The sequence below is a fragment of the Ylistrum balloti genome, unplaced genomic scaffold, assembly GCF_031769215.1.
Source record: "Ylistrum balloti isolate Yb309-2 unplaced genomic scaffold, AGI_CSIRO_Ybal_v1 Utg370882, whole genome shotgun sequence".
Classification (NCBI taxonomy): Eukaryota; Metazoa; Mollusca; class Bivalvia; order Pectinida; family Pectinidae; genus Ylistrum; species Ylistrum balloti.
Genome location: NW_026782502.1, coordinates 1,379 through 29,342, shown reverse-complemented (window position 1 = coordinate 29,342; position 27,964 = coordinate 1,379). Strand labels below are relative to the sequence as shown.

General features: G+C 35.2%; 1 protein-coding gene across 1 annotated transcript; it reads left to right on the top strand.

The window, feature by feature from the left end:
- The first annotated feature begins 223 nt into the window (after nt 1–223).
- Nucleotides 224–27,335, top strand: LOC132559247 (DNA polymerase epsilon catalytic subunit A-like). Its single transcript, XM_060223865.1, has 35 exons — nt 224–279; nt 1,214–1,340; nt 1,885–1,965; nt 2,128–2,265; nt 2,632–2,786; nt 4,079–4,153; nt 4,501–4,633; nt 4,967–5,074; nt 5,944–6,054; nt 6,796–6,881; nt 7,965–8,084; nt 8,566–8,626; nt 9,712–9,783; nt 10,042–10,155; nt 11,493–11,705; nt 12,345–12,581; nt 13,044–13,146; nt 13,603–13,749; nt 14,223–14,517; nt 15,476–15,568; nt 15,976–16,120; nt 17,308–17,508; nt 18,073–18,225; nt 18,741–18,866; nt 19,775–19,863; nt 20,678–20,780; nt 21,058–21,138; nt 21,536–21,664; nt 22,121–22,351; nt 24,143–24,340; nt 24,728–24,860; nt 25,275–25,371; nt 25,694–25,832; nt 26,535–26,641; nt 27,203–27,335. Exons 1-35 carry the CDS (start codon nt 224–226, stop codon nt 27,333–27,335), a joined length of 4,590 nt encoding a protein of 1,529 aa, XP_060079848.1.
- Nucleotides 27,336–27,964: the final 629 nt, after the last annotated feature.

Here is a 27,964-nt window from a genome sequence, read left to right as displayed (position 1 = left end):
CATTGCCAGATATTTTCTTATTTTGAGAAGATATTATGATACCAACCAAGAATTATTATTTCATATATAAAATGCATTGTGTTTACAATGCCTAATTATATTTGAAGATAATTCCTTTCGATAAAAAATAGTCTGCAAAATGCTTAACATTTCCCGCCAAACACAAAACAACAGGGACGAAAATGTGTAATGTTATGTTTTGGAATATGAACAACTAACGAAAATGGTCTTGCAGAACAGTGGACGATTTAAAGCCGACCGATCAGAAAAGACAGACGGGTCTGGGTAAGTTCCTAAGCAAATATCGGCTGCAGGCCTACCAGATATACTCGCAATTATCCTATATTTATATTGGGTTCTTGGGATCATTCGATCTAACTTGATGTTGTATGGATATTAGTTTTCGTATATCATACTGGAAATCTGACATCACAACTTCATTTATTCATCTAATGGGTTTAAGCATTCCCGACGACCTTTCGACTTTTCAGCGAATAAGAAAAATTAGGAAATGTGTAGATAGAAAATGGTATGAAGTGATTGTAGAAAGTGTAATTCAGGGATGAGGAAGAGAGGGGTCGTCTTTACTCTCTGACATGAATTTTGAAGACTATCCGTTGTTTTGATTTTAACCCTAACCTAGCTTTGAGACGGCATGTCGCGAGAGAGGATGGGATATGGACAGGAGAAAGAGGACGGGATCCTACTCAATATCAATTAAGATGTTTATAAAGCTCGTCTAAATTTTCGAGTATCAAGTCTCTTATGCTAACCTTAACAAGTCTATTGGCTGACAATATCACACCTGCTGATTATAGAAAAAAATAAATGGATCTGTTTTGTGTGAATGGGACATTCCCACATGGACCACCATTTTAAGTCCCATCCAACGGACTAACAGACAGCGCATAATTCTGATTAGTGATAATTTGTCGGTAAGGTGCTTGTGTTGATATGGTTTTGTTGTCCATATTTAAGTCTTCTTTCCATAGCTGTCTGTAAACTGTTCACTCAAACAGTGTCCATATGTTCTGTAATTCCATACTGTTCCTTGCATCCTGTAACTCTTCATATTCCAGCTTTTATATAAATTTGTGATTGTGAGGTTAGTATTGAGAGGGGTTACCAGAGGTTTTTAATTTTTAACAGAAGCTGTTGTACGTAGAAGTAATTCAATTATTCTTAGATATTTTGATATATTCTAAAGTTTCAGTCGAGAAGATACTTCGGAAAAGAGATTAGAGCGTGCAAACCTGAATGATGAAATTGACACAAAATTTGGATTTGAACGATACAAGGACCCTGTGGAAAGGACAGGATGGCTCATCAACATGCACCCAGTATGTATTGATATGGACTGACTTAAAACACTTAAGGTTAACCTTAGAATATTCTGTTTAATATTTCAACTCAGGGTTTTCCATAATTTTGTTAGTAGTAGGCTGTGTAGTGAAAGTAGGAGGCTGGCCTGCCGTGTAGGTGTAGTCGTGTACAGAACAGTATTACGGAACTGGATTGGTGTAGGCGGCCAAATGATCAAAGTAGCCAGTCAAATTGGCCGGCGACTGGCTCTTATGGAAAACCCTGCAACTGCATTAGAATAAGAAAGTCTAATATGCAAGTGATAGTGGCTGGATTTGCTAGTGTTAATTAATTGACTTTGTATTGGAAAATGTGTGGGAGACATACAAAGTGAGTTTGTGTTTGATTTGTCAGGTCTCAGAATGGTCAATTTTCACTGTTATTTTTTCATTTTATTCACGATGGTATTTTTGGTTGAAAGTGTAAACAGCAAGTTCACTATCATTATAAATAGAATTTTACTTTTGCGACATCCTTAAGTCAATTTCATTCTAATTTGGTTTGATGTCTTGTGGTTTTCAGGCTGATATTTTGGATGAGAACAAAAGACTTATAAGTGCTGTGGATTACTATTTTTTAGAAGAAGATGGAGGACGATTCAAGGTAACACTAAGTGCAAAATTCGACAAAAAGTAGAAAAGATGATTTGGATTTTATTACGAGCAAAATTGAATTATTTTTCTTCAGGTTTGAAATTTCAAAGCTGTCATTTGAAAACTTTATCATGTCAAGCAGCTGATAATGGAGTGATTATCTATTTCGCAGGCAACATTCCCGTTTCGTCCTTATTTTTTTGTGGCGACCAAGAAGGAGTTTGAGCGAGAAGTGGCTTCATTTCTCACCAAGAAGTTTTCCGGAAAGATTGCATCCGTTGAAACTGTGTATAAGGAAGACTTAGATCTGGTTTGTCATACTGCTTTTCATATTCTGTTTTAAGTTAAGGATCCTTGGTTTGAAAGATAATTAAAGTATTTAGAAATATTGATATTTATCATTTTAAACTAATGTAATTAGGACCCAAGAAACAAATGGTTAATTAATTAATTTTCCTTTCACTCTTGTCAAATACTAGGTGTTTGCCACTGAGCTGGCTAGAGAAAACTTCTCTTGTGCTGAATGGTAAATGGTAGCTCAGTTGGTAAAGTGTTGGGCAGAGAAATGGACCAATATGTGTAAAAGACTATTTGTTCCTCATTATGAAAACCTTGTTTCCATTTGTAATTTATTTGAAATGTTTAATGATTTAGTTTGATGGAATTTCTCCTCCAGGCCAATCATCTAGTGGGTCTGAAAAAAAGCTACCTCAAGCTATCCTTCCTATCTGTGGAGGACTTAACGAAAGTGAAACGAGAGATTAATCCTGCTGTCACCAAGAACAAAGAGCGAGAGAAGTCGAGCGAAGCCTACACTGCAATGTTCTCCAGGTTAAAACTTTTGAAAATTGTTCAGGAAAATGTTTAGACCTACAAGAATTCCTTTAAGTGACACATTCTGGGCAATATTGATTAATGAATTGTTCCTTGGTCTGAGTCTTTTGTGTCAAATTTGTCATGCTGCAAGGTCATGTTGTGTGCCATATATCATAAACAATAAACATATTTGACTTCTTAATAAACGGAAGGCCCACAATTTTCATGTTGGGACTGTAGCATTCTGGGATGAAGGGCTATCAAGTTTGTTCAGTTAATGAACTTGACTGACATTCAAGGTTACAGGGGTCAAATGTTTGCCTGTTTGTATTCATTTTCAGTATGAATGACAAAACAGGTTGGAATTTTGTTGTCAAGGAGTGTTTGAAAAACTTCAGTGCAGGGCTGTTATAGTAAGATTTGTTCAGGTTTCTGCTGTGTCCTTTCAATCCACACTTGCTACAAACATTACTCTACTTTAATCTGTACACTAGATATTGAATACAGCAGTTTTGTTAAGTTTATGTGTCATTGTTAAAAACAAAAATTCAACTCCGGTGACCATTAAAGCTTATGGGCCTCTTTGGTTTCTCAGACCATTAGCAATGATAACATAGTCATAGACACTTCATGATTGAACTAAAAAAACACCTGTACTGTTCAGGTATTTTCGCCCTGCATCAGAATTTCACCCATACCGCTACCTGACAAGAGGATTATGATAGCAAGCTGTTATATACTCTGTGTTACGATGTTAATTAATGTCTGGACACAGATTTAAGTTTAATTAGGCACAATATGTTAATTAAAAACTAAATTATTGTACCTTGAACTTTGAAACGTCAAAGTTTGACTGCATTATCAATTGAGCCATTCTCATATGGTATACTTCTGGGATAGTTTTTTGTGAGAGTTACCTCCCTTGGACTGCAGAAACTTCCTCATATTCATATATGAACTTTAAAGATTTTATTTTCCCTGACAAAAACCCAAACATAAAAATCACATGTTAAGTTGATGAACACTACAGAATACTGTATTTTTATTTGAAGTATGACAAAAAATAAATTAAATCTTAATAACATGTAAAGAATTTCATTTAAAGCATGCAAAAATTTCAGTCACTTATAAATGGAAAAAGTATATTAAAACCTTTTATATAAAATACCTTTTAGATAATGGTTTCTATGTATGTTGTATTTACTGTAATGTTATATTAACTGTTCAGTGTTTCAATTTTAAGTTGAGAAGTTTGACAGAAGTAATCCACAGATGCATGCTTCATGTGTTATTTGGTTCTTTTACAGCTACTTAACTGGTGAAAACAATACAACTAACTCCAAAAAGATGGTCGACCAGATGGATAATATACTAGACATCAGGTAAAACTGGTTTTTTATAGCAGATATACACTTGATTATAATTCTCATTTAATCCATACCCTAAATCGCTCCAGACTCCATGTTACAAGTTTTCTGTATGTTGAGCAATGAGGTAGCCATTAGCTACTACAAGGAGACCCCAGAATGACCCTGGCAGTTCATGAGGCAATAATCTTAAAAGCAAATATTCCTATTTTTGCAGGAATATTGAATGAGCCAATTGTTTTAGGGAAAAAAGGCATTCTTACTCGGAAAGTAAAGAATGATTCTAAGATACAAGACAAGATGAATCAATATAAAAATAGAAGTATTTAGAAGCTGCTAATAAACCTTTGCCTGTTTAACAGAGAATATGATGTGCCCTACCATGTGAGAGTGTCGATTGACCTGAAAATAAATGTAGGTCACTGGTACTCGGTCCGAGGGCGTGGCTCCCTACCTGTAGAGATTCGACCAAGAGAAGATCTTGTGGATCGACCAGTACGTACAAATCCTACATTGTTGATTGAAAATGTTTTTATTGTTTCCTGTTAAATATGTTGTATATTAATTACTTTGTGGAAAGATCGTAATTTGTCTAGAATACATTTTTCACTTTGAAATAAAAGGATAGACCTCAAACTCTCTGGAAAAGATGTCAACGTAAACATCATTGTTGATTAAAAATATTGATGTTCAATTAAACTTGAAATTCAAATTCATGTAAAGTTTCTATGTTTGTGTCAGCATTAGATATATTTCAGCTGTTTTGAAAATGCTGAACACTAGGGAGATGTAGTGATGACTTATAACACGTTATGTTCTGTTTGACAGGATCCTGTTGTTTTGGCATTTGATATTGAGACGACTAAACTGCCGCTCAAATTTCCTGATGCTACCACTGACCAAGTAATGATGATATCATACATGATTGACGGCCAGGTCAGTATTTTATTCCAGTGCGATTTCCTAAAAATTTCAAAATTTTTACTTGGTTTTGAAATATATAATACATTCTTAAACAGACTAAGTTACATGTTTCAAAGGAGCAGGTCGATGTGGCTTGTATGTAGTGTTATATACGGTCTCTGTCACTCGCCTGACAGGTCGATGTGGCTCGTACATAGTGTCAAATACGGTCTCTGTCACTCACCTGACAGGTTAGTGTGACTTGAGAGAGTTAAATACAATCTTTGTCACTTGGCTGTTTGGTCACTGTAACTTGAATATAGTGTTGAATACAGTCTCTGTCACTTGGCTTATGGGTCACTGTAACTTGAATATAGTGTTGAATACAGTCTCTGTCACTCTGCTGTCTCAGCATGCTTATTTGGCTCAGTTGGTAGGGCTGTGTAATTATCACACCAAAGACACGAGCTTGATTTCAGTCAGGGCACAGCAGGAATGTATTTGTCTCTATTCTTTCACAAATAAAATTTATGTATTATTAATTTAACTGTAACATGTGTTACTCCAGAACTCTTTATCACTCCAAGGTTGAATATTTACAAATGGCAAAGTGTCCATGGCATTAGATGCTGTATTTAACTTACAGGGCTCTCACACCCCATTTTGGGACTGGGGCCGTTAGAATTAGGAAAAATAATGGAGTTTTCCTTAGAATTGGGAAAACTTGGGGTCTAAATTGGGAAAAAAGATACAATTTTGCATTCGGCCCCAAATCTGGCAGATTGAGAGTCCTGACTTATCAACACACTTGTCACTAGAATGCTCTGGAGAGGTATTTTTTGTGATAGCTTACAGAAAATAACTTTACATATGTGTTAATTTTTATAACGGAAACATTTTAGGGATACCTGATCACTAACAGGGAGATAGTGTCCCAGGATGTGGAGGATTTTGAATACACACCACGACCAGAATTTGAGGGACCATTCATCATATTTAATGAACCAGATGAGGTTAGTTCCACATAATAACTACACAGAAAATTTAATTCAGCATTACTAGATTATTAGAATATTCTAATTGTGTATGCCTTGTTCTGTTGTCTTTCATTCATTCGTTGGTCCTAAAAAGTTATTTTACTTCGGAAGTATTTGATGGATCTTCTCAGATTTCACTCCATGTTTTCCCCTTGTCCTTTTATATTTAGAGAATGACTGACAAAAGAAATGGCTACTAGGCAACGGTCATTTAGTTCGTCAAAAGTATTTTGTTCAAGATTTTTTATCTTTCTGAAATAACATATATAAGACAATACCAGTTGATAGATAGTTTTGTCTAAAACCATAACTTTATCTTAATTTTAAGTTTTCTCAAATTTTTGCAATTATGATATTCAAATCTTCATCTACCATTTAGAGTTTTCTGTCTTCGCCTCATATGTTTTTGTGTTTATAGTATAGGCCGTCATTTTCATTAGGGTGATATTTTCGCTGTTTAGTGGTACGTTAAGGTGAACTCAAAAATTTGATATGTGAAGTATTGAGACATGTGTAAATAGATGTTATATTTCATCCAAATCATGAAAATGCCATTCATGAAAAATAGAACTGTTTTATTTACAAATTAAGAAAATTCTTACCCTCGGAAATGACCAGCTATATAGTTTAAATAATATTGCATTGTATTGTATTCATTAGTTGTCAAAACTCATATTCAATTAATTTTAATTTTTCGTCTCGTATTTCTCCGTCCAGGTAACACTGCTGCGGCGATTCTTCGATCATGTATTGGATGTGAGACCACACATCTTTGTGACATACAACGGAGATATGTTTGACTGGTATGGTCTGAGGTTTATAACAGTAGTAAACAGTATTGATGTGATATAATTTACTGTGGATAAAACCTGATAAAATACTTGATTTTACCCAGCTTTAACTTTTATTTAAAAGCTTTAATTATTTATGTTTTCTCAGGGTATAATTGGATATTTTTGTGTGTTCAATTTTTGTGGTTTTTCACCAAATTTCTATTTTGAGGGCACTTGATTTCATGGATAAATGTATAGCTCAATAAATCTGCTTGCACTAATTTTTAAAATTTCACAGATCTATGAATTTATTGATTAAGAAGAAATGAGCAAAAAAATCCCCAAGAAAATTGAGTCTTTTTCTTCCTACCATTTGATTTATAATGAGAATGAGTTTGTAATGGTTAATATCTTGTCAACTGCTAGTGTGACTGTGTTACAAGACTAATAATACATGTGTATGGCATGTGTGTTACAGGTGTATTACAGGTGTGATACATGTGTTACAGGTGTATTACTGGTGTGATACATGTGTTACAGGTGTATTACAGGTGTATTACTGGTGTGATACATGTGTTACAGGTGTATTACAGGTGTGATACATTTGTATTACAGGTGTGATACATGTGTTACAGGTGTATTACAGGTGTGATACATGTGTATTACAGGTGTATTACTGGTGTGATACATGTGTTACAGGTGTATTACTGGTGTGATACATGTGTGTTACAGGTGTATTACTGGTGTGATACATGTGTGTTACAGGTGTATTACTGGTGTGATACATGTGTTATAGGTGTATTACTGGTGTGTTACAGGTGTATTACATGTGTATTACTGGTGTGATACATGTGTGTTACAGGTGTGATACAGATACAGGTGTATTACGGGTGTGATACAGGTGTGATACATGTGTATTACAGGTGTGATACATGTGATACAGGTGTGATACATGTGTATTACAGGTGTGTTACATGTGTATTACAGGTGTGATACATGTATTACAGGTGTGATACATGTATTACAGGTGTGATACATGTGTTACAGGTGTATTACAAGTGTATTTCAAGACAGATTACTGACATGCATAATGATGTGTTTTCTCTACTGCAGGCCATTTGTGGAGGCTAGAGCAGCTCTACATGGGCTAGACATGTCGCGAGAAATCGGCTTTACGAAGGACAATCAGGGTGAATACAAGTCTCGGCCATCTATACATATGGATTGTCTACGGTAAATATCTACTTCCAGGGGAGATAATCAGACAGCATATACTGTTCCTCCTTGATAAGCCCAAGAGCCCAACACACATGGAGGGCATATACTACAGAACAACAAAACCACATTTTGTTTGTAATTCTTTTGAATTTTAAATTTTCAAACTATCATCCGGCAAAACTTAACTTCTGTTAAGACAAGTGTGTGTTGATTTTTTTGAAGTTAAGACAGATATTTAATATATTCTCATAGTATAATGGGGAAAAAATATGAACTGACAACTGATTCTGAATGCTTTCTGCTTTGCTTTATCTGTTGTTAATAACTAAAGGTTGTTCGTTTTTGCAGAAACTTGAAGCAAAATCAATCACAGATAAAGCTATAGCTAATGTAGTGTCTTTTTCATCCTTGAAAATAGTGACAAATAGAAATCCTTCATTGTAACAGTATGTTGTCCTGTTTTGAGAATGTTACAGTTTTCTGTTTCACTTTGCAGCTGGGTAAAACGAGACAGCTATCTGCCTGTTGGGAGCCAAGGTCTTAAAGCTGTCGCCAAAGTAAGATATTATACATCATCACTAGGTTGTTATATATTACAGTACCAGGTGCTGTATTCATATACATCATCACTAGGTTGTTATATATTACAGTACCAGGTGCTGTATTCATATACATCATCACTAGGTTGTTATATATTACAGTACCAGGTGCTGTATTCATCAGGAATAGAAAAAAATATTTGAGTCTCAGAAATAAATAATAAATTACTTCCTGTTTATATTGAGCTGTCTGTGACAAAGATGTATATCAGGGACTATGACACCGAGGTTTAATGACTTCCATTTTTCTGCGATAAGATGATTTTTCACTAGTTTTGCACAGTAGATTTTGAATTGGGGAATTTTAATTAAGAATGATTTACAATTTTTATTTGATATCACCGCTTTACTGAAACCATTTCTTAATTGACACCAATGACAAAACTTGTGTGTGGCAAAACAGACCCATTATATATTAAAGCTGTTCCACTCCGAAACATATCTAACAGAAGGAACTTCAGAACAATATCGAACTCTACACATGATGGGTGTTATGAAGAAAGTTACATACTAGCACTGTTTGAATTAAATAACCTCTATGGGTGATAAGTATTTCACCAACCTGTACGCCTTTAGCAGAGATTTACTGGAATAACCCTTATTAGTATCTTGTACTTAGACTTGTAAATACTGTTTCAAAATGAAAATTTGACACTTGTTGTATTAAGATCATTGTTGTTATCCGATAATCCTATTGGATAAAATGAACAGTGTGGAGCATATCAGCAGTGGTGTACACAGTCGCTTTCTGTACCATCTCATACACTACATATGTCTCTTCTACTACACTCCACAATGGTCGTTTGTCTGATGAAGGTGACGGTTTAGTCATCGAAACGTCACACTCTAATCTTCTACTGGTTGTGTTAAAAAAATTTATATTCTATTTACATTAACAACCTGAAGAAGATGTTCAGAAAAAAAAAACAATCTAGTAATAGACGTTAACAACAAACCTGTCATGTTAGTACAATGTAAGGTTTAAGAAGAGTATTTGATAACAAATATTTGACTATATTTTGATATCGCTTGGTTCTTTGCAGGCTAAGCTACGCTACAACCCGGTAGAGATGGATCCCGAGGATATGTGTCGCATGGCCAGCGAGGAACCACAGGTAACTTTCCTTAATAATGTTACAGATTTCTTTGTCTACTGACAGCACAGAGAAAACTTTTCTGAATAACCTACTAATTCTGTTAATTCTTTGTCTTAAAATACTTTGTCAGAGGAAAGACAGAAAATATACTTATTCTCTTGTAATGTAAGGGTGAAAATAAATAATCGTCTGTTCAGTTTTTTTTTTTTTTTTTTTGGTTTTGTGTTTTTCTTCCAATACATCAAGAGAAAATAATGAACAAATACTCAATTGTAGGTGCTGTCCAACTACTCCGTGTCGGACGCTGTGGCTACCTACTACCTGTACATGAAGTATGTCCATCCCTTTATATTTGCCTTGTGTACAATCATCCCCATGGAACCAGATGAGGTAAGCAGATCAATTGCTATTGATTTAATTGCACCAGGAATTTTTATGGGTCAATCTTGAATTTGGGGAAAACTAACCATTATGGAAATAGAGGATCTTACATGAGTGTCAATGTATTATGGAATTTATTAAAACGAGTTCAATAATTTGATATGCCACGAGCCGATAATACATTGACACGAGTGTAAGATTCTATTTATCACATAACCAATTAAAATGGAAAAATCGACGAAAACTACAATTTACTTCCACTATGCAATAAGCTGTTTCTATATAGGTCAAAACCAACGTACAGCAACCATAGTTTTATCCATCCGTGTTGCAAATAGTACCTTTTTTCAATGATTGAATAAGAGATTGTTATGTTCCAAAATAATACCTACAAAGTAAAACATTTAAATTCTGGTTAATGCCAAAATAACTTTTAAAAATCAAAAACAAAAAAAAATCTTCTGGAAATTCACTTGATATTGGTAACGTGACGTCACCTCGCCTCGTCAGACGGGTCATCAGGTTCGGCCTAACTGCTCAAGTTACTGCGAGTCACTGTCACTTTCAATGATAGCTTTTCATTTATTTCTGGTAACTCAAAAAATTTATACAAAAGTTTCATGTCATACAAAGTTTTGCTCAACGTATTCTTGTTTGATTGATCCTGTATAATGTTCCCCACCTCATCTTCTCTGACTGAAACGAAATGACTTGGTTCAGGGGCAACAGGACCGCCATCCGGAGCGGTCGTTTGCTGTTGGGAGGGATCTACCACCTTTTCAATACGATCGTGCTCAAGCTCAATTTGAAAGTCAATCCCACAAAATTCAACATTATAAAATACAGCAAACCCCTGTGGGATTATCTCCTTCACCACACCAGTCCCCTTCTTATCAATAAAAACTGTCGCCAATGTTGATCTGGTCAGCCATATTTTACTACAGTTTGTTGTAGTAAATAAAAGTAGTAAGCGCGCGGGCGTATGAATACGTTCCCACGATTTTGACCAATCAGCAGACCCCAAACCTTTATTACACATGTGTATTACCATTATTATGACATGGGCGTATGACATGGGAAAACTTGTCGGTTATGTGATAAAAAGTTTTTGACTACTTTGAAAAATGGAATCATTTCAGACAATCCTTTTGGTCAGAATTCAAAAGAGGGAGAGGGTGAAAATATGCATAAAGATTACATGAATAGACAATGTTAAGGTTAGATTGATTTTTCTGTTTCATGATAGCATGATGTGAAAATATGTTCCGTAAAGATGTACTAATTACAGCTGTTTTGAGGAAAAGTTTTCCTGTTTCTGATGATCAGTACACCTGTCTCTTTCCCAGGTACTGAGGAAGGGATCTGGAACACTCTGTGAGGCCCTACTTATGGTGCAAGCCTATCATGCCAACATCATATTCCCCAATAAACAGATGGCTGTATTTAACAAGCTGACAGAGGATGGCCATGTACTTGACTCGGAGACGTATGTAGGCGGTCATGTAGAGGCGCTGGAGTCAGGAGTCTTTAGGGCAGACCTTCCCTGCAGGTTTAGAATGGTACATTTATACAGTTTTTATGTCACTATCACTTTATTAACAGCATGTCAGTTTATACCTATACCATCATGTTGTAATGTATTCAGTCTCACATAAAGGAATAGGGTGGGATAGCTCTGCTAGGTAGATTAGATAACCTCATGTTCAGATCTGAGGTGCGTGGTTTAAGGTTACCTATCTGCAGCAGTTTGTGTTTCACAGGAAGCTGAGATCCAGATCTCTGCTATTGTTGTGTCGTTAGGTAAGATGCTTTAACCTAATTGAAATGCAGTGGGCCTTCTGTATGTGATTCAGTGAGGTTACCACCAACTTCAACAAGGATTTCCAGCCTCAAAATGACCCTAACTGTTCAGAAAGATAAACCTAGTAAACAAACTCAAATCAAATCATCTCTGGTGACTTGTTTCTGAAGGGATCTATATCAAAATTATTTAATACAATTGACGGAGTGAAATGTCAATATTGCTAAATAAAACCAAAATACAAAAAAACCTGATGAAAATGGGGACAGAAGCAATCCTTTCTTACAGATTTGTTTTAGTCATGTAAACATTTCTGGAGTCGCCTATACTGCTAGTAGTTACAGAATAAAATTTCTTATAAAAACAATGACCATGGCATATGTGAATCTTTGACCAGGTACCAGAAGCATTTCAAAACCTCATTGACAAGGTGCACAAGACAATGAAGCATGCGATAGAAGAGGAGGAGAAAATCGCCATGGATACCGTGACTAACTTGGATGAGGTTTGTACGGATATCATTGAACGTCTGGCTATGCTGCGTGATTGTCCCAACCGACTTGAGAACCCGATCATTTACCATCTGGATGTGGCTGCCATGTACCCAAACATCATCCTTACAAACAGATTACAGGTAATCGTTGAAAACTTGGTTGTTGATCTAATGTCCACCCATAGCTATTGCTGTTCAATAAAATTAAAACCCAATGCTATCTTATTCTACTGTAGTAAGTCCTGTCAAATCTTAAGTAAGAAAGTTGCCCCCTTGGCTTAAACCAAGATGTATTCTGTATAAAGAATAAGTCAGTCCTGATATTGGTACTCTTTAGTCTGCCTGGTTAAAACATTTAACCAAAAATCAAGGCTTCAAAATCATGTTTACTATGTTGGATGCTGGGTAAATAAATGACCTTGACAAACTTAAAAAATCACGTTAGAAAAAAAAATGGCAAAAATATTCCAAAAAAATAGTCTTTGTCAATAAAGAGCTTTTCAATAATTGTCACATCTGTCAGATGTCTTGTAGCCCCTGTATCTAAGCAGAATAAAATTTCTAAAACATTTCTGAATGTTTAAAATCTTGTTGGTCTTCTAGCCTCCAGCGATTGTAGATGAAGCAACTTGTGCGGCATGTGACTTCAATAAGCCTGGTGCTGTGTGCCAACGTAAAATGACATGGATGTGGAGAGGCGAAACAAGTATGTAATGATCTCCTTCGCACCATACTGTTTTCACAGTAAAGATTAAAAAGTAATCTTAATTTTGAAGTTGTCTGGAATACCGTGGTTGGTCATTGTTTGATGATAAGGTCAAGTTAATGTAACCCTGGTAAAGCACTATCTACAATATTCCACCCAGCTACAGAGAACTTCTGAATAGTTCAGCTGGTTCAGTGTCATACTTGTAAACCAGAGGTCCTGGGTTCGAATCCTAGCATGGTATTGAAATAAATAATGACCCCTGTTACCTTATATTGACAGATGGATGCAATGAAGAATCAACACACCCTTCATGATAATTTGTGATGGAAATAGAAACTGTAAGAAGTCTTTGTCATAATTCACAAGAAAATGTAAAGAAAATTTAATGCTAGTTTGATGGATATAAATAATATGAAACTTGATCAAATATGGAAGGCTGATGTTGTGTTATAGTGCCAGCCTCGCGAAGCGAGTTCCAACGAATTCAACAACAGCTGGAGAATGAAAAGTTCCCACCTAGTGCACCAGGAGGGGAGCCACGAGCATTCCACCAACTTAATCGGGAGGAACAGGCCACCATTGAAAAGAAAAGATTGGCTGGTAGGTATATTCCAGGGAATAGTTTTTGATACATAATTTAGATTTTTGTTCAAATGAAGTTCAAGTAAATATCACATTAAATCTTAAGGAAAATGATATGCAGTCAAACCTTGTTACCTCGAAGTTGGCCGGAATTTAGGAAAACCTCAAGTTATCAAAGTATTTGATTTAAATCAGTTTGAATGTTTAGTGTGAAGTTTGGACAGTACCAACGAAATACTTAGAAGTAAACAGGATCTACAAGATCTGTGATTTTGAGATAAGGAGTTTCAACTGTATTTTCATGTGACTCAGTTTTTTATCAAAATGTCACTTTTTCATGAACGTTTGTTTTCCTGGGTAAGTATAGCTCAATAGGTGATATTAGTTCAAGGACATACAAATAATCAATGTACAACGAGTACCCATCAGAGAAAATAACCCCCTACAAAAATTGATGATTTTACAGCAATTTTTATATAACTTTGTTACAGACTATTGTAAGAAGGCTTATAAGAAAGTACATTCCACGAAAATGGAAGAAAGAACTGCCACCATTTGTCAACGGGAAAACTCTTTCTACGTCGACACTGTGAGAGATTTCCGAGACAGACGCTATGAATTTAAAGGTCTTGTGAAAGTGTGGAAGAGAAAATTAGCAGAGGCGGAGGAATCTAAAGATGCAGCTGAAATCAAGCGTGCTAATGGTATGGTGGTTTTGTACGACTCACTCCAGCTCGCCCACAAGTGTATTCTCAACTCCTTTTATGGCTATGTGATGAGAAAAGGGTAAGTTTTTACTAGGTAAATATTCATTCTTAAAGATTTCTAGTTTTTAACATTTCTGTTGTTTTATAGGTTGGTATAGATTGTTTCCAGTTTCTCAGCGTTGAGTCGATGTAACACTCTAATAGACATCTTCGAGGATTTCGATATAAATTCATATGAAGGCAAATAAAACTTCTATGAAATGGTATTTCATAGTTCCAAGATCATCATTCTGTAAAGAAAAATGGCAAATAATCATTTTTGATGACAGGGATTTTCATAATTCTCAGAAACCTGCATTTTGGCAAAGAACCCTCAAAATAAATAGTTTTCTCTGTATCATGTGTGATAAGAGTCCATGGACTATAACATTCATATAATTTGTTATAGAGTAAAGGTATCAAAATTTTACTGATATTTTCTACATCAGTTTCCTCCTTATCTTGGAAACAATTTTTGACTAATTAGAAAATTGTAAAACCATCATTCTATGGAGTGTTTGTTCTGATGTCTGAATATCAATTGAAGCTTAGAATTTACAAGGTTTTCGAAATACCTAGAATTGATAATTCATGCTTAAATGTCTTTGTATTTTGAAAGGTACATTTGTGGAATATCACAAAAGTTTAAACTCACAGAAGAACAAAAATATTGTAAAACTGACAGTGCAGTTTGAAAAAAAAGATTGTTGTTCAGATGAAAAAAGCAATATCACTTTTTAGAATGTTTCTTGAGATCTCCCTATGCTGACAATATCTTCCCGTCATCATAACTAAGGAAGTGGCAGATATTTTAGTCCAAGCCTTGCTAGGAGATGTATATTTGCATGGTTCAGTAAAAGACTGGCAGTCTGTGAAACTTGTGTAGTTAAATTAATATCATGATATTAAGAAGGTGAAGTCTGAAGAAGCTGAATTCACAGAATATTAATATATACAAGTTAGGCCTGACACTAATTGTATTATTACCATTATTTCAGAGCACGTTGGTACAGTATGGAAATGGCGGGAGTTGTGTGTTATACTGGTGCACACATCATCACCAAAGCGAAGGAGATTGTTGAACAGATCGGGTAAAACTGTTTTCCTACATATCATTGTAAACACAAATATATCCTACAGTAAGCTGAGTGGACCAAAGTCACTCAAACGGATAAGTTTGGGGTGGGCTTATTAAAACTGTTTTCCTACATATCATTGTAAACACAAATATATCCTACAGTAAGCTGAGTGGACCAAAGTCACTCAAACGGATAAGTTTGGGGTGGGCTTATTAAAGGACATGTTTATTATTTGGTAAAGGTTACTATTTAATGAATATAATATTTCAAAGATAAATGAAGGAACATATATTCAGCATGGTATCTTGTAATCATTTCAGTATTCACATTCATTGAAAAAATGTAAAATCAGGTTCGATGCAGATATTTATGCAGTTGATGAAAATTTCAGACAAATGTATGCTGTATTGATATTGCAGGCGTCCGTTGGAGTTAGACACTGATGGTATTTGGTGTGTGTTACCTGCAACCTTCCCTGAAAACTACGTGCTGAAGACAACAAACCCCAAGAAGTCTAAAGTGACCATTTCTTACCCAGGTGCCATGCTTAATATCATGGTCAAGGTGAGTGGCTGTAATAGTAACAACATGGTTAGATTAGCCACGGTAGGAGAAGTGATGGAGAAACGAGGTTTCTTCACCAGATGTTACACAAAGATAGGTAAAGTGATGGAGAAACAAGGTTTCTTCACCAGATGTTACACCAAGATAGGTGAAGTGATGGAGAAACAAGGTTTCTTCATCAGATGTTACACCAAGATAGGTAAAGTGATGGGGAAACAAGGTTTCTTCACCAGGGGTTTAAAAATCCTTTCTGAGAAAAACCAGGTTTTGAGGGGTTTAAAAATTCCTTTTTGAGAAAATGAGGTTTCATAGCCATGGAATGAAAAACTTTCTCATCAAAAAAATCAGGTCATGGGTTTAAAGATCCTTCAACAATGTTTCATGGCCAGGTATTTCAAAACCTCTGGAGGTCATAAGAGGTCATCCTGTTATTAGTCTAGGCTTGTGGATGCGGTTGTGTTTAAGATGAGTGCTACTCATTAGTTTAACTGAAGTACACATTAGATCACATGACCACAGTGTTATCTGTGTCATGTCCCACAGTTTTTGTTATGAATATACTGTAAAATGGTTGATTTTTGTGGGAGATTTATTTTCATTGAAGGCATGTGTACTTTTGAATTCAGAAATTTCCATGAAATGACAATTAGATTAAAATTGATTGAAGTATTAGTGATTATGAGAACAAGAATTCTTCATGAAATTATGTCTTTTAAAAACCATAAAATTTGAACCCCACAAAAAAATATGATATTACAGTAATTTGACTTAGTGTTACTGTGATTGACTAAGTTTCTTTTGGTCATGTGATGGAGTCTTACTCATTGTGATCTGGAGTGAAAATTCAGATTTTGTATCAGTCTTATGAAATGTTTTCATGAATTTAGTAAAGTGTTTAATTTTTGTGATAAACAGAATCTTCCATTCTTTTCCATTTCATATGAGATTTATTATCTTGCTAAAAAAAATTTGTATGACCTGGTCAGAGGAAAAATGAAAAATTTTAAGACTTTTGTTTCATAAATATTGTGATGGATGTAAGACTCTCTGTATCAATTAGTTCCTAATTTATTAATTTTTTTATCATTTTAGATCAGGACAGAGATTCTTCAATTTTTTTGCCTTTGACATGGAATCATTGGTGTAATATGGTACCTTTATTGACATACTCTATCCTTATTGTACAGGAATTCTTCACCAACGACCAATACCAGGAGCTAGTGGACCCCAACAAACTCCAGTATTCAGTGCGTAGTGAGAACTCCATCTTTTTTGAAGTCGATGGTCCCTATCTTGCTATGATTCTCCCAGCATCAAAGGAAGAAGGCAAAAAACTGAAAAAGCGATACGCAGTCTTCAATTTTGATGGTTCTCTTGCTGAACTTAAGGTAAGGAGGACTGGAAGGGAAATTCTAAAAGAGAGAGTATTTCCCTGGTATCAGCAGATGTAAGAACATTTTATGTTAAGGAAAAAAAAATCCCAATAAATCTATCACTTTGTACTGTAATAATATCTATGATTGCTGGGACTAAATTACCACTACCCATACTGGGTAATAAGCCACCCATTATGATTTAACAGTAATCATATTTCAGCAGGGTTTTTTAACTGAAGATATTTCGCAAAAATATAATTGTTTAATTGCAATTTCTATATATTGTTTAAAAAATAATTATTACATAGGTTTAAATTTATCTTCAAACCAAATCACCAAAAAGTGATCAAACACGTAAATTTGTACCAAATCAAGTACTTCAGTATTATATACAGTATGTTGCAGTTGAATATATTTCACTGTGCTGTAACCCTTCAACTTTGAATCAGCAGTTATAATGAACACTCGGGTTATGCCACCAGTGAGCAGCTTTGCTATCTAACAGGTTACATATTTCTTTATTACTGGGATTAAAACATACAGATATACTTATATGATGCCAATTGTTTTCGACAGGGATTTGAAGTGAAGAGAAACGGCGAGTTAGAACTGATCAAGATTTTTCAGTCCTCTGTGTTCGAGGCATTCTTAAAGGGCGATACACTGGAAGCATGTTACGCAGCCGTCGCCAAGGTCGCTGACTACTGGCTGGACGTCCTCTTTAGTAAGGTGAGAATTTATGTAAAACATCTGTATTCTTCAAATAAATTTAAATTCTATAACTGGTAAATGACTAAAACAGACTTCTGATAGGTGAACTGGATCAATTTTTATATAAAATCTATTATATTTTCTTTCTTAATTTTCAAGATCAAAAAGATCTTTAATTTGCTATAATGTTGATTTCAAAATATCCATTATGTAAATGAAAAAAAAAGAAATTTTAAACATATAAAATCAGATAAGGAAATAAAAAGAAGGAAAAAAAGGAAGAAAAAGCCAATCTCAAGAGAACAACCATAAGGAGTGTTAGTGAAAAGTCTGAAGTTGACTTTGCCAACGATGGATTTAAGTTTTAAGGTTAAACATCAGTGTGTCTTATACTAATTTTAGGAAATTGTTATGCTGCTCTGATAGCTACAGAATCTCCATATCACTGTAACATGTAGCAATATTATCAGCAATACTAGGGAAATCGGAGATGTTTCAAAATAACTAACGCTTTCAAAAATTTCCTCAAACAGGCTGCCAATATGCCAGACTCAGAACTTTTTGAATTGATTGCCGAGAAAAGAAGGATGTCAAGAACGTTAGAGGATTATGGTTCCCAGAAGTCAACGTCTATCAGTACAGCAAGAAGATTGGCAGAGGCAAGAAATCAATGTCATGTTTTAAATGATATTTTAATTATTGAGTTTGGCCTTTATAAGTTTGCTAATTAAAATACAAAAAATATCAAAATCATTGACATACATCAAAAATTACATTTTTTTATAAATTTCATAATTTTCGTTGGATTTATTTGGATTATGAAATTACGATTATTAAATATTTTTCATTGTGTTCTGTATTTGAAATTTTGACATTTTATCACATCCCTTATTACTATACATTGATGATATTTGAACTCTTGATAATCTTTAACCTAACAGTTCCTTGGTAACCCCTTGTGATTTGTGAATTCTTATAATCTTTAACCTGCAGATTCTTGGAAACCCCTTGTGATTTGTGATCACTGATAACCTTTAACCTAACAGTTCCTCAGTAATCCCATGTGATTTGTAAACTCTGATAACCTTTGACCTGCAGTTCCTTGGTAATCCCTTGTGATTTGTGAATTCTTATAACCTTTAACCTGCAGATTCTTGGAAACCCCTTGTGATTTGTGATCACTGATAACCTTTAACCTAACAGTTCCTCGGTAATCCCATGTGATTTTTGAACTCTTGATAACCTTTGACCTGCAGTTCCTTGGTAACCCCTTGTGATTTGTGAATTCCTATAACTTTTAACCTAACAGTTCCTTCGTAAACCCTTGTGGTTAGTGATCACTGATAACCTTTGATCTGCAGTTCCTTGGTAATCCCTTGTGATTTTTAACTCTGATAACCTTTGACCTGCAGTTCCTTGGCAATCCCTTATGATTAGTGAACTCTGATAACCTTTGACCTGCAGTTCTTGGTAATCCCTTGTGATTTGTGAACTCTGATAACATTTGATCGGCAGTTCTTGGTAATACTTGGTGATCTTTTAACTATGATAGTCTTTGAACTTTCAGTTTCTTGGTGACCAGATGGTTAAAGATGCCGGTGTCAGCTGTAATTATGTCATCTCCAAAAAACCAGATGGTGCCCCGGTCACTGAAAGGTATTTTATAAACACATTATCAACACAAGTTTAAAATGAGCTTCAAAATAGTGTAAAGAATGCTGCTCTGTTTAGACAGTGTTCACTATATGAGGTGCTGCTCTGTTTAGACAGTGTTCACTATGTGAAGTGCTGGTCTGTTTAGACAGTGTTCACTATGTGAGGTGCTGCTCTGTTTAGACAGTGTTCACTATATGAGGTGCTGCTCTATTTAGACAGTGTTCACTATGTGAGGTACTGCTCTGTTTAGACAGTGTTCACTATGTGAGGTGCTGCTCTGTTTAGAAAGTGTTCACTATGTGAGGTGCTGCTCTGTTTAGACAGTGTTCACTATGTGAAGTGCTGGTCTGTTTAGACAGTGTTCACTATGTGAAGTGCTGGTCTGTTTATACAGTGTTCACTATGTGAAGTGCTGGTCTGTTTATACAGTGTTCACTATGTGAAGTGCTGGTCTGTTTAGACAGGTAACACTACAAAGTACTGGCCTATATAGACAGGTAACACTACAAAGAACTGATCTGTTTATACAGGTAACACTTCAAAGTGCTGGCCTGTTTAGACAGGTAACACTCCAAAGTACTGGTCTGTTTAGACACGTAACACTACAAAGTACTGGCCTGTTTAGACACGTAACACTACAAAGTACTGGCCTGTTTAGACAGGTAACACTACAAAGAACTGATCTGTTTATACAGGTAACACTTCAAAGTACTGGCCTGTTTAGACAGGTGACACTAAAGTACTAGTCTGTTTAGACAGGTTACATTTTTCTAATAATGAGTAAAAACACTATAATGTAATGTTTTTCTTACAGAGCAATACCTCTTGCAATTTTCCAAGCGGAGCCAAGTGTCCGGAAACATTATCTGAGAAAATGGCTGAAGAGTCCTGCTGCTAATGATTTTGAAATCCGAGAGGCAAGCTTCAGGAATAATTAACTTCAGCTTGGATTAAATTTTTGTTTTTATAAAATTCAATACATTTAATACTTTCAATACATTGAAGAATTTAGTGGTATTTGTGTATGTTTCATTAACAATATGCCTCTAAAGAAATAGCAATTTGATAAAGAAAATTTTCACTTTTGTAAGATATCTTGTCATTACACTTACAATTAACAAATTTAATTCACAAATATTGCAGACAAATTGCGCAAGAAAATTATGTTGATGAAATTATTTTTTTCTCGTTCAGATCCTTGATTGGGAGTACTATGTAGAACGACTTGGTGGGTCTGTTATGAAGATCATTACTATCCCAGCAGCTCTACAAATGGTAAATATTGATACAAAATCTGCCTGTCGAGTACTGGCACAGCTAGTTCACATTGGTACTATTTATTAACATAGCATTTAAATAACGTTTCAAACAACAAATACATTTTATATTCTTGTAACAAGTACTACTTTCATGTGCTTTTATTTTTTGCAGTTGTTTTGAAGGACGGAAAAAACTCTTAAACAATTGATACTTTGAAAATGCACTTCTGAAAAAAAAATAGTATTTGGCTTCCAACTTTTGATTCAACCATCGAAATTTGAGTCATCGTGGAAAAAAGCATCCTTACTATACAGAAGTGGAAAAGTTGCTTTTGATAGAACTGTTTTCAGATCCAGTGGTTTAACATGGTATTAAATCGATATAACTTTTTGACCTAACTGTGACTTTTCAGGTTGCCAATCCAGTCCCTCGAATCCGTCATCCTGACTGGCTACACAAAAAGTTATTGGAGCGTAACGATGTGTTCAAACAGAAAAAGATCAGCGAGATATTTGCTCCAACTCAACGACAGAAACCCCAGGTAAATATAGATACAGATCAGTGAATCGGTCAACTGTTACAGAAACCCCAGGTAAATATAGATACAGATCAGTGAATCGGTCAACTGATACAGAAACCCAAGGTAAATATAGATACAGATCAGTGAATCGGTCAACTGTTACAGAAACCCCAGGTAAATATAGATACAGATCAGTGAATCGGTCAACTGTTACAGAAACCCCAGGTAAATATAGATACAGATCAGTGAATCGGTCAACTGATACAGAAACCCCAGGTAAATATAGACACAGGTAAATGAATCAGTTATCAAAAAGCCTATCAGATTTTAACAGTTGATTCGGTATTGATTTTAACCGATCACTAGACTGTAATCTTCTCTTATCATTTCTATTTGACAAAACCCATTATCTTTAGAAATGTAAACTAATCTTATGTTCTGGCAATTAACTTTTTTTACAAATTTTTGTGTCCTTAGCAATCCTCCGAGGAACTGTTCCCAGACAGTGAACCACAGAACTCTGTCGATATAGAGGATGTGGGAGGTAAATCACATTCCAAACCTGGACTTGGAATGGCCGTAGCACACAAACGGAAACGAACAAGTCTCGACAACACAGACAACAGTCAGAACGAGTCACAGTTACTGGAGAGTTCACAGACATGGCGAGAAATATTGGGGCCAGCACCACCTATGGGTAAAACAAAGGTTAGCTATCTTAATTACTCAATGTTTTATGTGTGTTGTAATGCAGACAATAGTCAGAAAGAGTCACTTTTACTGGAGAGTTCACAGACATGTTGAGAAATATTTGGGATGGCACTCTCTATAGGTTAAACAAAGGTAGATCAAATAATATTCTTATGTCAAGGAACCTATTCTTAATTTCTATGATCTTTTTTTCCTGGAGGTAGGGGGTGACATGAACAGTCTGCAACAGAGTAAAACAGTCAATTACAAAATCCATCTTCCAGTAATATTCAGAACATTTATTCTTCACTAATACCAATCACCAAATACCAATGATTCATTCACAACTTTCTGCTCTGTTAAAATAACTTTTTTCTGAATTTGAATAGTAACTATCAACAATAATTGGCAAGTAGTCTTTTTATCCCTTGCTCAACAAAGTTGGAGGGTGGATATTCAAATGGGTTCCGTCTGTCCGTCCTTCCGTCCATCCGGACGCTGCTTTAGCCATGATATCTTTTGAAGGACTGGTCAGATTTTTATGAGACTTGCTTGGTTAACTTGTTACCTTAACCCCTTGTTCAAGTTTGATTGTTGGTAAATTCAGCACATGCCTAATGAAGCTGCTATAACCTGATTAACTGAAATTTTTCAGCACCCTTATTGAAGGCTCGGTATCTTTTGAATGACTGAAATCTTTCAGCACCCTTATTGAAGGCTCGGTATCTTTTGAATGACTGAAATCTTTCAGCACCCTTATTGAAGGCTCGGTATCTTTTGAATGGCTGAAATCTTTCAGCACCTTTATTGAAGGCTCGGTATCTTTTGAATGACTGAAATCTTTCAGCACCCTTATTGAAGGCTCGGTATCTTTTGAAGGAACAAATGAATTTAGATGAGACTTACTTTGTAAACTTATTACATAATCTCCTCACTCAAATTTGATCAACAGTGAATTCCATGTATATTTAATCATGGTACTCTTACCTGATTGGATGATTCCTTGAAACAGTCTGGAGGATCTCTTTCCACATTTCTTTCGAAGGAATGATCATATTTTATAAGAGACTTGCTTAGCAGACTAAACCACACTCTTAAGTGTGATTATCAGCTGATTCCTATATATGTGATGAGGCAGCTGTGACCTGAATATCTTCTGAAGTAATAGTAAGAGACTTTTAAAAGACTATAAACATATCAGTTACCAATTCAGATTTGCCACAGAATCATTGAAAAAGAATAATAATAATAGGAAACAGAACATTAACAATAGGTCTTTTCACCAGGTGGTGAAATGTCTTAATAAACTTATAATAGGGAATCTCTAAAATGTTTTTTTCTAATGTTCGAAGTGATGATGCACTTTCACCAGATATGATCTGTTTTACTTATAGTAGCTTTCTGACAATTAGATGCTGTATTGTATTTTACTAATGTGTATAAATCTCAATGTTTTGTCATACTTGAGTGGTAATAGAATCATTAATTGATCCAGTGTCACTGAAATTAAGTGACATTCTATCATTACCGTTGGATAAAAGAACGGAAATTAAAGGTATGATCAGCTGATTTTAATACTCACAGTATTTTGTTACTAAGTTGTTATCATATTGGTCACTTTCAACAGAACTTGAACTTTACGTAAACAATCAATGGTTTCATTACTTAAGTTTTCCATGTAGTTAACTTTAAATGTAAATATTCTACAAAAGAACATGGGTGGGAGATCTTGATGACTGCATTGCCTGAAATAATTTCCACCTCAATGTTAAAATGTCTTTAATTATCAAATAATATTACTGTAAATAGGAAGAGCGTGCAGTCTGGCTCGAGTACCACAAGAAAAAATGGGAACTACAGGCAAAGGACAGACAGGATCGGAAACGAAGAAGAATTGACTTTGGTGATGCTCCCTCAGGTCGGGCTGTCAGTAGTCGCACCGGTTTAGGAGGATTTCTGCGCAGAACAGCTCGTAGTATTATGGATATGCCTTGGCAAATAGTACAGGTACAGAATGTTACCACACAGGCACACTGTATTCAACTCATACAAACATATTACTGCTTCATTTTGTCATAGTTCACAGTATTTGGTTCTGGAATATCATATTTAAATGATGTCATATTTGCCATTGAACAACCATAATTACATAATTACAAATTTGTGATATGACAATTTTCCAATTAAAATTTTCAAGTTCAATATTCATGATGTGATCTTGTGGTGAAATTGAGATACTTAGAACAACAAACGTGTAGGTCTCTGTCAATGGCCTTTCAAAAGTCAGATCAGTGTTAGAAATAAAAAATACACTCTTTTATTCATAAATGACAGATGTACTGCTATCACTGTTTGTTATGACGATAATACAATTGAACCGTTTCTGTATTTAAGCTTATGGAGACTAGCTACCCGGGTCAGTTCAAGTTATGGGCGCTAATCGGCAGTGATCTCCACGCTATGAAACTTAATGTACCTCGTATCTTTTACGTCAATCAGAAGTCGCCAAAGGAGGGTGAAGGTGCTCGTAAGTATAACTAAGGATGCTATAGACATTCTAGGTATTAGGGTTCAAAGTTCAGGTATTCTGCCAGTTTATATGTCTTAAGTCAGAAAACTCTGGTTAAATGTCATAGGTCATAGGTCAGTAAGTACCTATGAGGTCATGATTGATCAACTTTGGTTTATGTTAGAAGTCATCAGGGGTCAGAAAAGAATGTATTATTGAGGTTAAGATTGGTTTACATGGATTTATGTCAAAGGTCAGGGATCAGAAGAGAATGTCCTAATGAGGTTATGATTGATCAGATTGGGTTTATTGAACCTATTCAATAATATAGATAACAAAAACTGTGTAATTTCCATCGATAGAAAATAATCAAAAATCAAAAGTCACAGTTCAGAAGTCTGGTAATGAAAATGTATGCTTCTCATGTTACAGTGTGGAGGAAGGTGATAAAGACACTACCACGGTCCCACCCTGTGTTTAACTTGTACGAGTACAGCGTACCTGAGGACGTCTATCAGGAACACATCAAGTAAGAGATCCTCAGACTCTGTAACTCTGAATTAAAGATTTACCTTTGAAAGATGGAAATTCTGAACATCTTACAGTTCTCTATGAAGTTACTGTTTTTGATTTTTGAACAGGCATTTTGTACAAAATTTTAATCTTTCAAATTAAAAACTGGTAAATGAAACATTTCATGCAGAATGATACTGAATTGTTTTACCTCTAATTGTCTATAAAATCGATAGTTACAACAGATACAGGTTATCATGTTGTTATTATAGGTTCCTTCCTAAGTAATCAATGAAATTGTCATACAGTAAATTGATAACAAAGTTATTCCTTCCCAGTGAGATCAGTGCGGATCTGTCATCCCCAGACATTGAGGGTGTGTATGAGACTCAAGTGCCCTTAGAGTTCCGTGCCCTTGTACGTCTAGGATGTGTAGCTACTGTCAACCGCGACTTTGCCAAGTACATGTCTGGCAGGGTGAGTCATGCATAACTAGTAAACACAGTAAATATTTGGGGTCAAGGTCATAATTTACAAGGTCAGTAAGAGAGGGTCAAGGTCACAAAATTATAGTATATAGGGTCAGTAAGAGAGGGTCAAGGTCACAAAATTATAGCATATAGGGTCAGTAAGAGAGGGTTAATGTCACAAAATTATAGTAAACAGAATCAATAAGTGAGGGTCAAGGTCACAAAATTATAGTATGCAGGGTCAATAGGAGAGATTCAAGGTCATAGATATATATTTAGAAGGGTATAGAAGTGGTTTGTTTGTTTGCTGTGTTATCTCCCTGTAAACAGCCAGGGTCAATATAAGTGGGGCCTCTGTGTAGTAGGTGGCGGCTTTCTATTGAACTACAATTGGGAGTCCAACCATATACCATCCAGAGCAGTAAGATTAATGTGTCCTGCCACAGGACAAAGTGGGGTCAAGGTCATATATACATGTAGGACAAAGTGGAGTCGAGGTGATAAATACTTGTAGGATAGAGTGGGGTCAAGGTCATATATACATATAGGACAAAGTGGGGTTAAGGTCATATATACAAATAGGACAAATTGGGGCTAAGGTCATATATATATGTAGGACAAAGTGGGGTTGAGGTGATAAATACATGAATTACTATGTATGTAAAATGGCCATGAGTACATGATTTACAACTGTTACCTGTTGTTTCAGGAGACGGATACGTTTGACATGGAGAACCTTGACTTTCGCACACTTGCCCAGTTTACTTACTTAGAACCTGGCTCCATCAAACATCTGTATCTGTATCACCACATCTGGTAAGTAGATGTCTCCCAAATCATCACATTCTCAGTATTCTTTTTAAATATTACACTATTTTAATAAAAATGTCACTTATTAGCATATTCTGTTTACCTGAAAATGTTAAATTTAGAATTTTGCTAGACTCACTGCTTGTAATAATTTGTTAATTAATAAATGTGGTGATAGGTGTTGAGGAAAACATGTATTTGTGTGTGTAGGAGACACCTGACGTTTATTATTTAAAAATCTCCAGTTTTTACAGCAAGCACATGAAACTCAACAGATAGTTTGATATTATTTTTATTTCTTGATTATTTCAAGAAGAAGTAGATGTTTGGGGAATTACAAAGATTTCACTGTAATTCTTCTGTACTTATTTAGAAAGGTGAAGGTTTCACTGTAATGATTTTGTTAGGTGAACATTTCACTGTGATAATTGAAATTTTATAAATATGAAGAATTGACATTAAAGTTATGAAAGGGAAGGTGAAGATTTCTGTATGAAAAATTAAGAAAGATGAAACAAAATTTATGAATTGATCTGTAGATATCATATTTTCATTTCATTTTTGTAGTGGGACAAAGTCTATGTTTGGGCTGTTTTTCCCGATGTCTAAGAAAGCCACGGTATTTGTAGTGGACACTGTCCGAAGTGACCAAATGCCAAACCTCTCGGCTCTCTACAATGGTGAACGCAACAGCAAGTAAGTTGATATGTCCTGTATTGATGTGTTTGTGTTATATTTTCCATTACAACTAAGAAAATACACATCAACAAAATCTGGATTCTAGCTCAAATTGATTGAACTGTGACAAAACAAGATTGAAATAAAGATTTACATAGGTATCATCCTTATCAAAATCTACTTTTTATGCTAAGAGCATTTTCAATGCTCTTCAGCATGTTGCTATCGCCCCTGAGGCTGAGTATCAGTACTTCGTTTTCATTGGTTCATAAATCGAAAGTTTACTCCTACTCCATCTGCCGGACATTACCGTAATCATTGGATTATCGCCCCTACAAGTTGCTGATGCTAGTCATTAAATGAAACAACCTTATCGACATTTTCTTCATTACCTGTACATCAAGAAAATGTTTTGTGTTGTGTATTAATGATAATCAGACATCGAAATTTGTAAATACAATGACAAAGACTCACGTTTATGGTGGTAAATTTTGCGAGGCGATGCCAATATGGCGGCTTAACTTTCTTTTCCGTGCGATGCATTGTGGGAGTCATATACATTTGTATATCTTTCTATTTTTCTTTTTTCGAAAATTTACTTCCCGTTTAATACTGTTGATAACTATTAAAAATACTGATATATGTAGTTGA

Bases quoted from the DNA above. Each gene is read 5' to 3' on its own strand.
- LOC132559247 (XM_060223865.1), top strand. From the start codon at position 224: ATGGTCTTGCAGAACAGTGGACGATTTAAAGCCGACCGATCAGAAAAG. The intron at 21,139-21,535 runs GTAAATATTGAT...GTGACTTTTCAG, and splicing joins TCCCAGCAGCTCTACAAATG to GTTGCCAATCCAGTCCCTCG. The intron at 25,372-25,693 runs GTAAGAGATCCT...ATTCCTTCCCAG, and splicing joins GTCTATCAGGAACACATCAA to TGAGATCAGTGCGGATCTGT.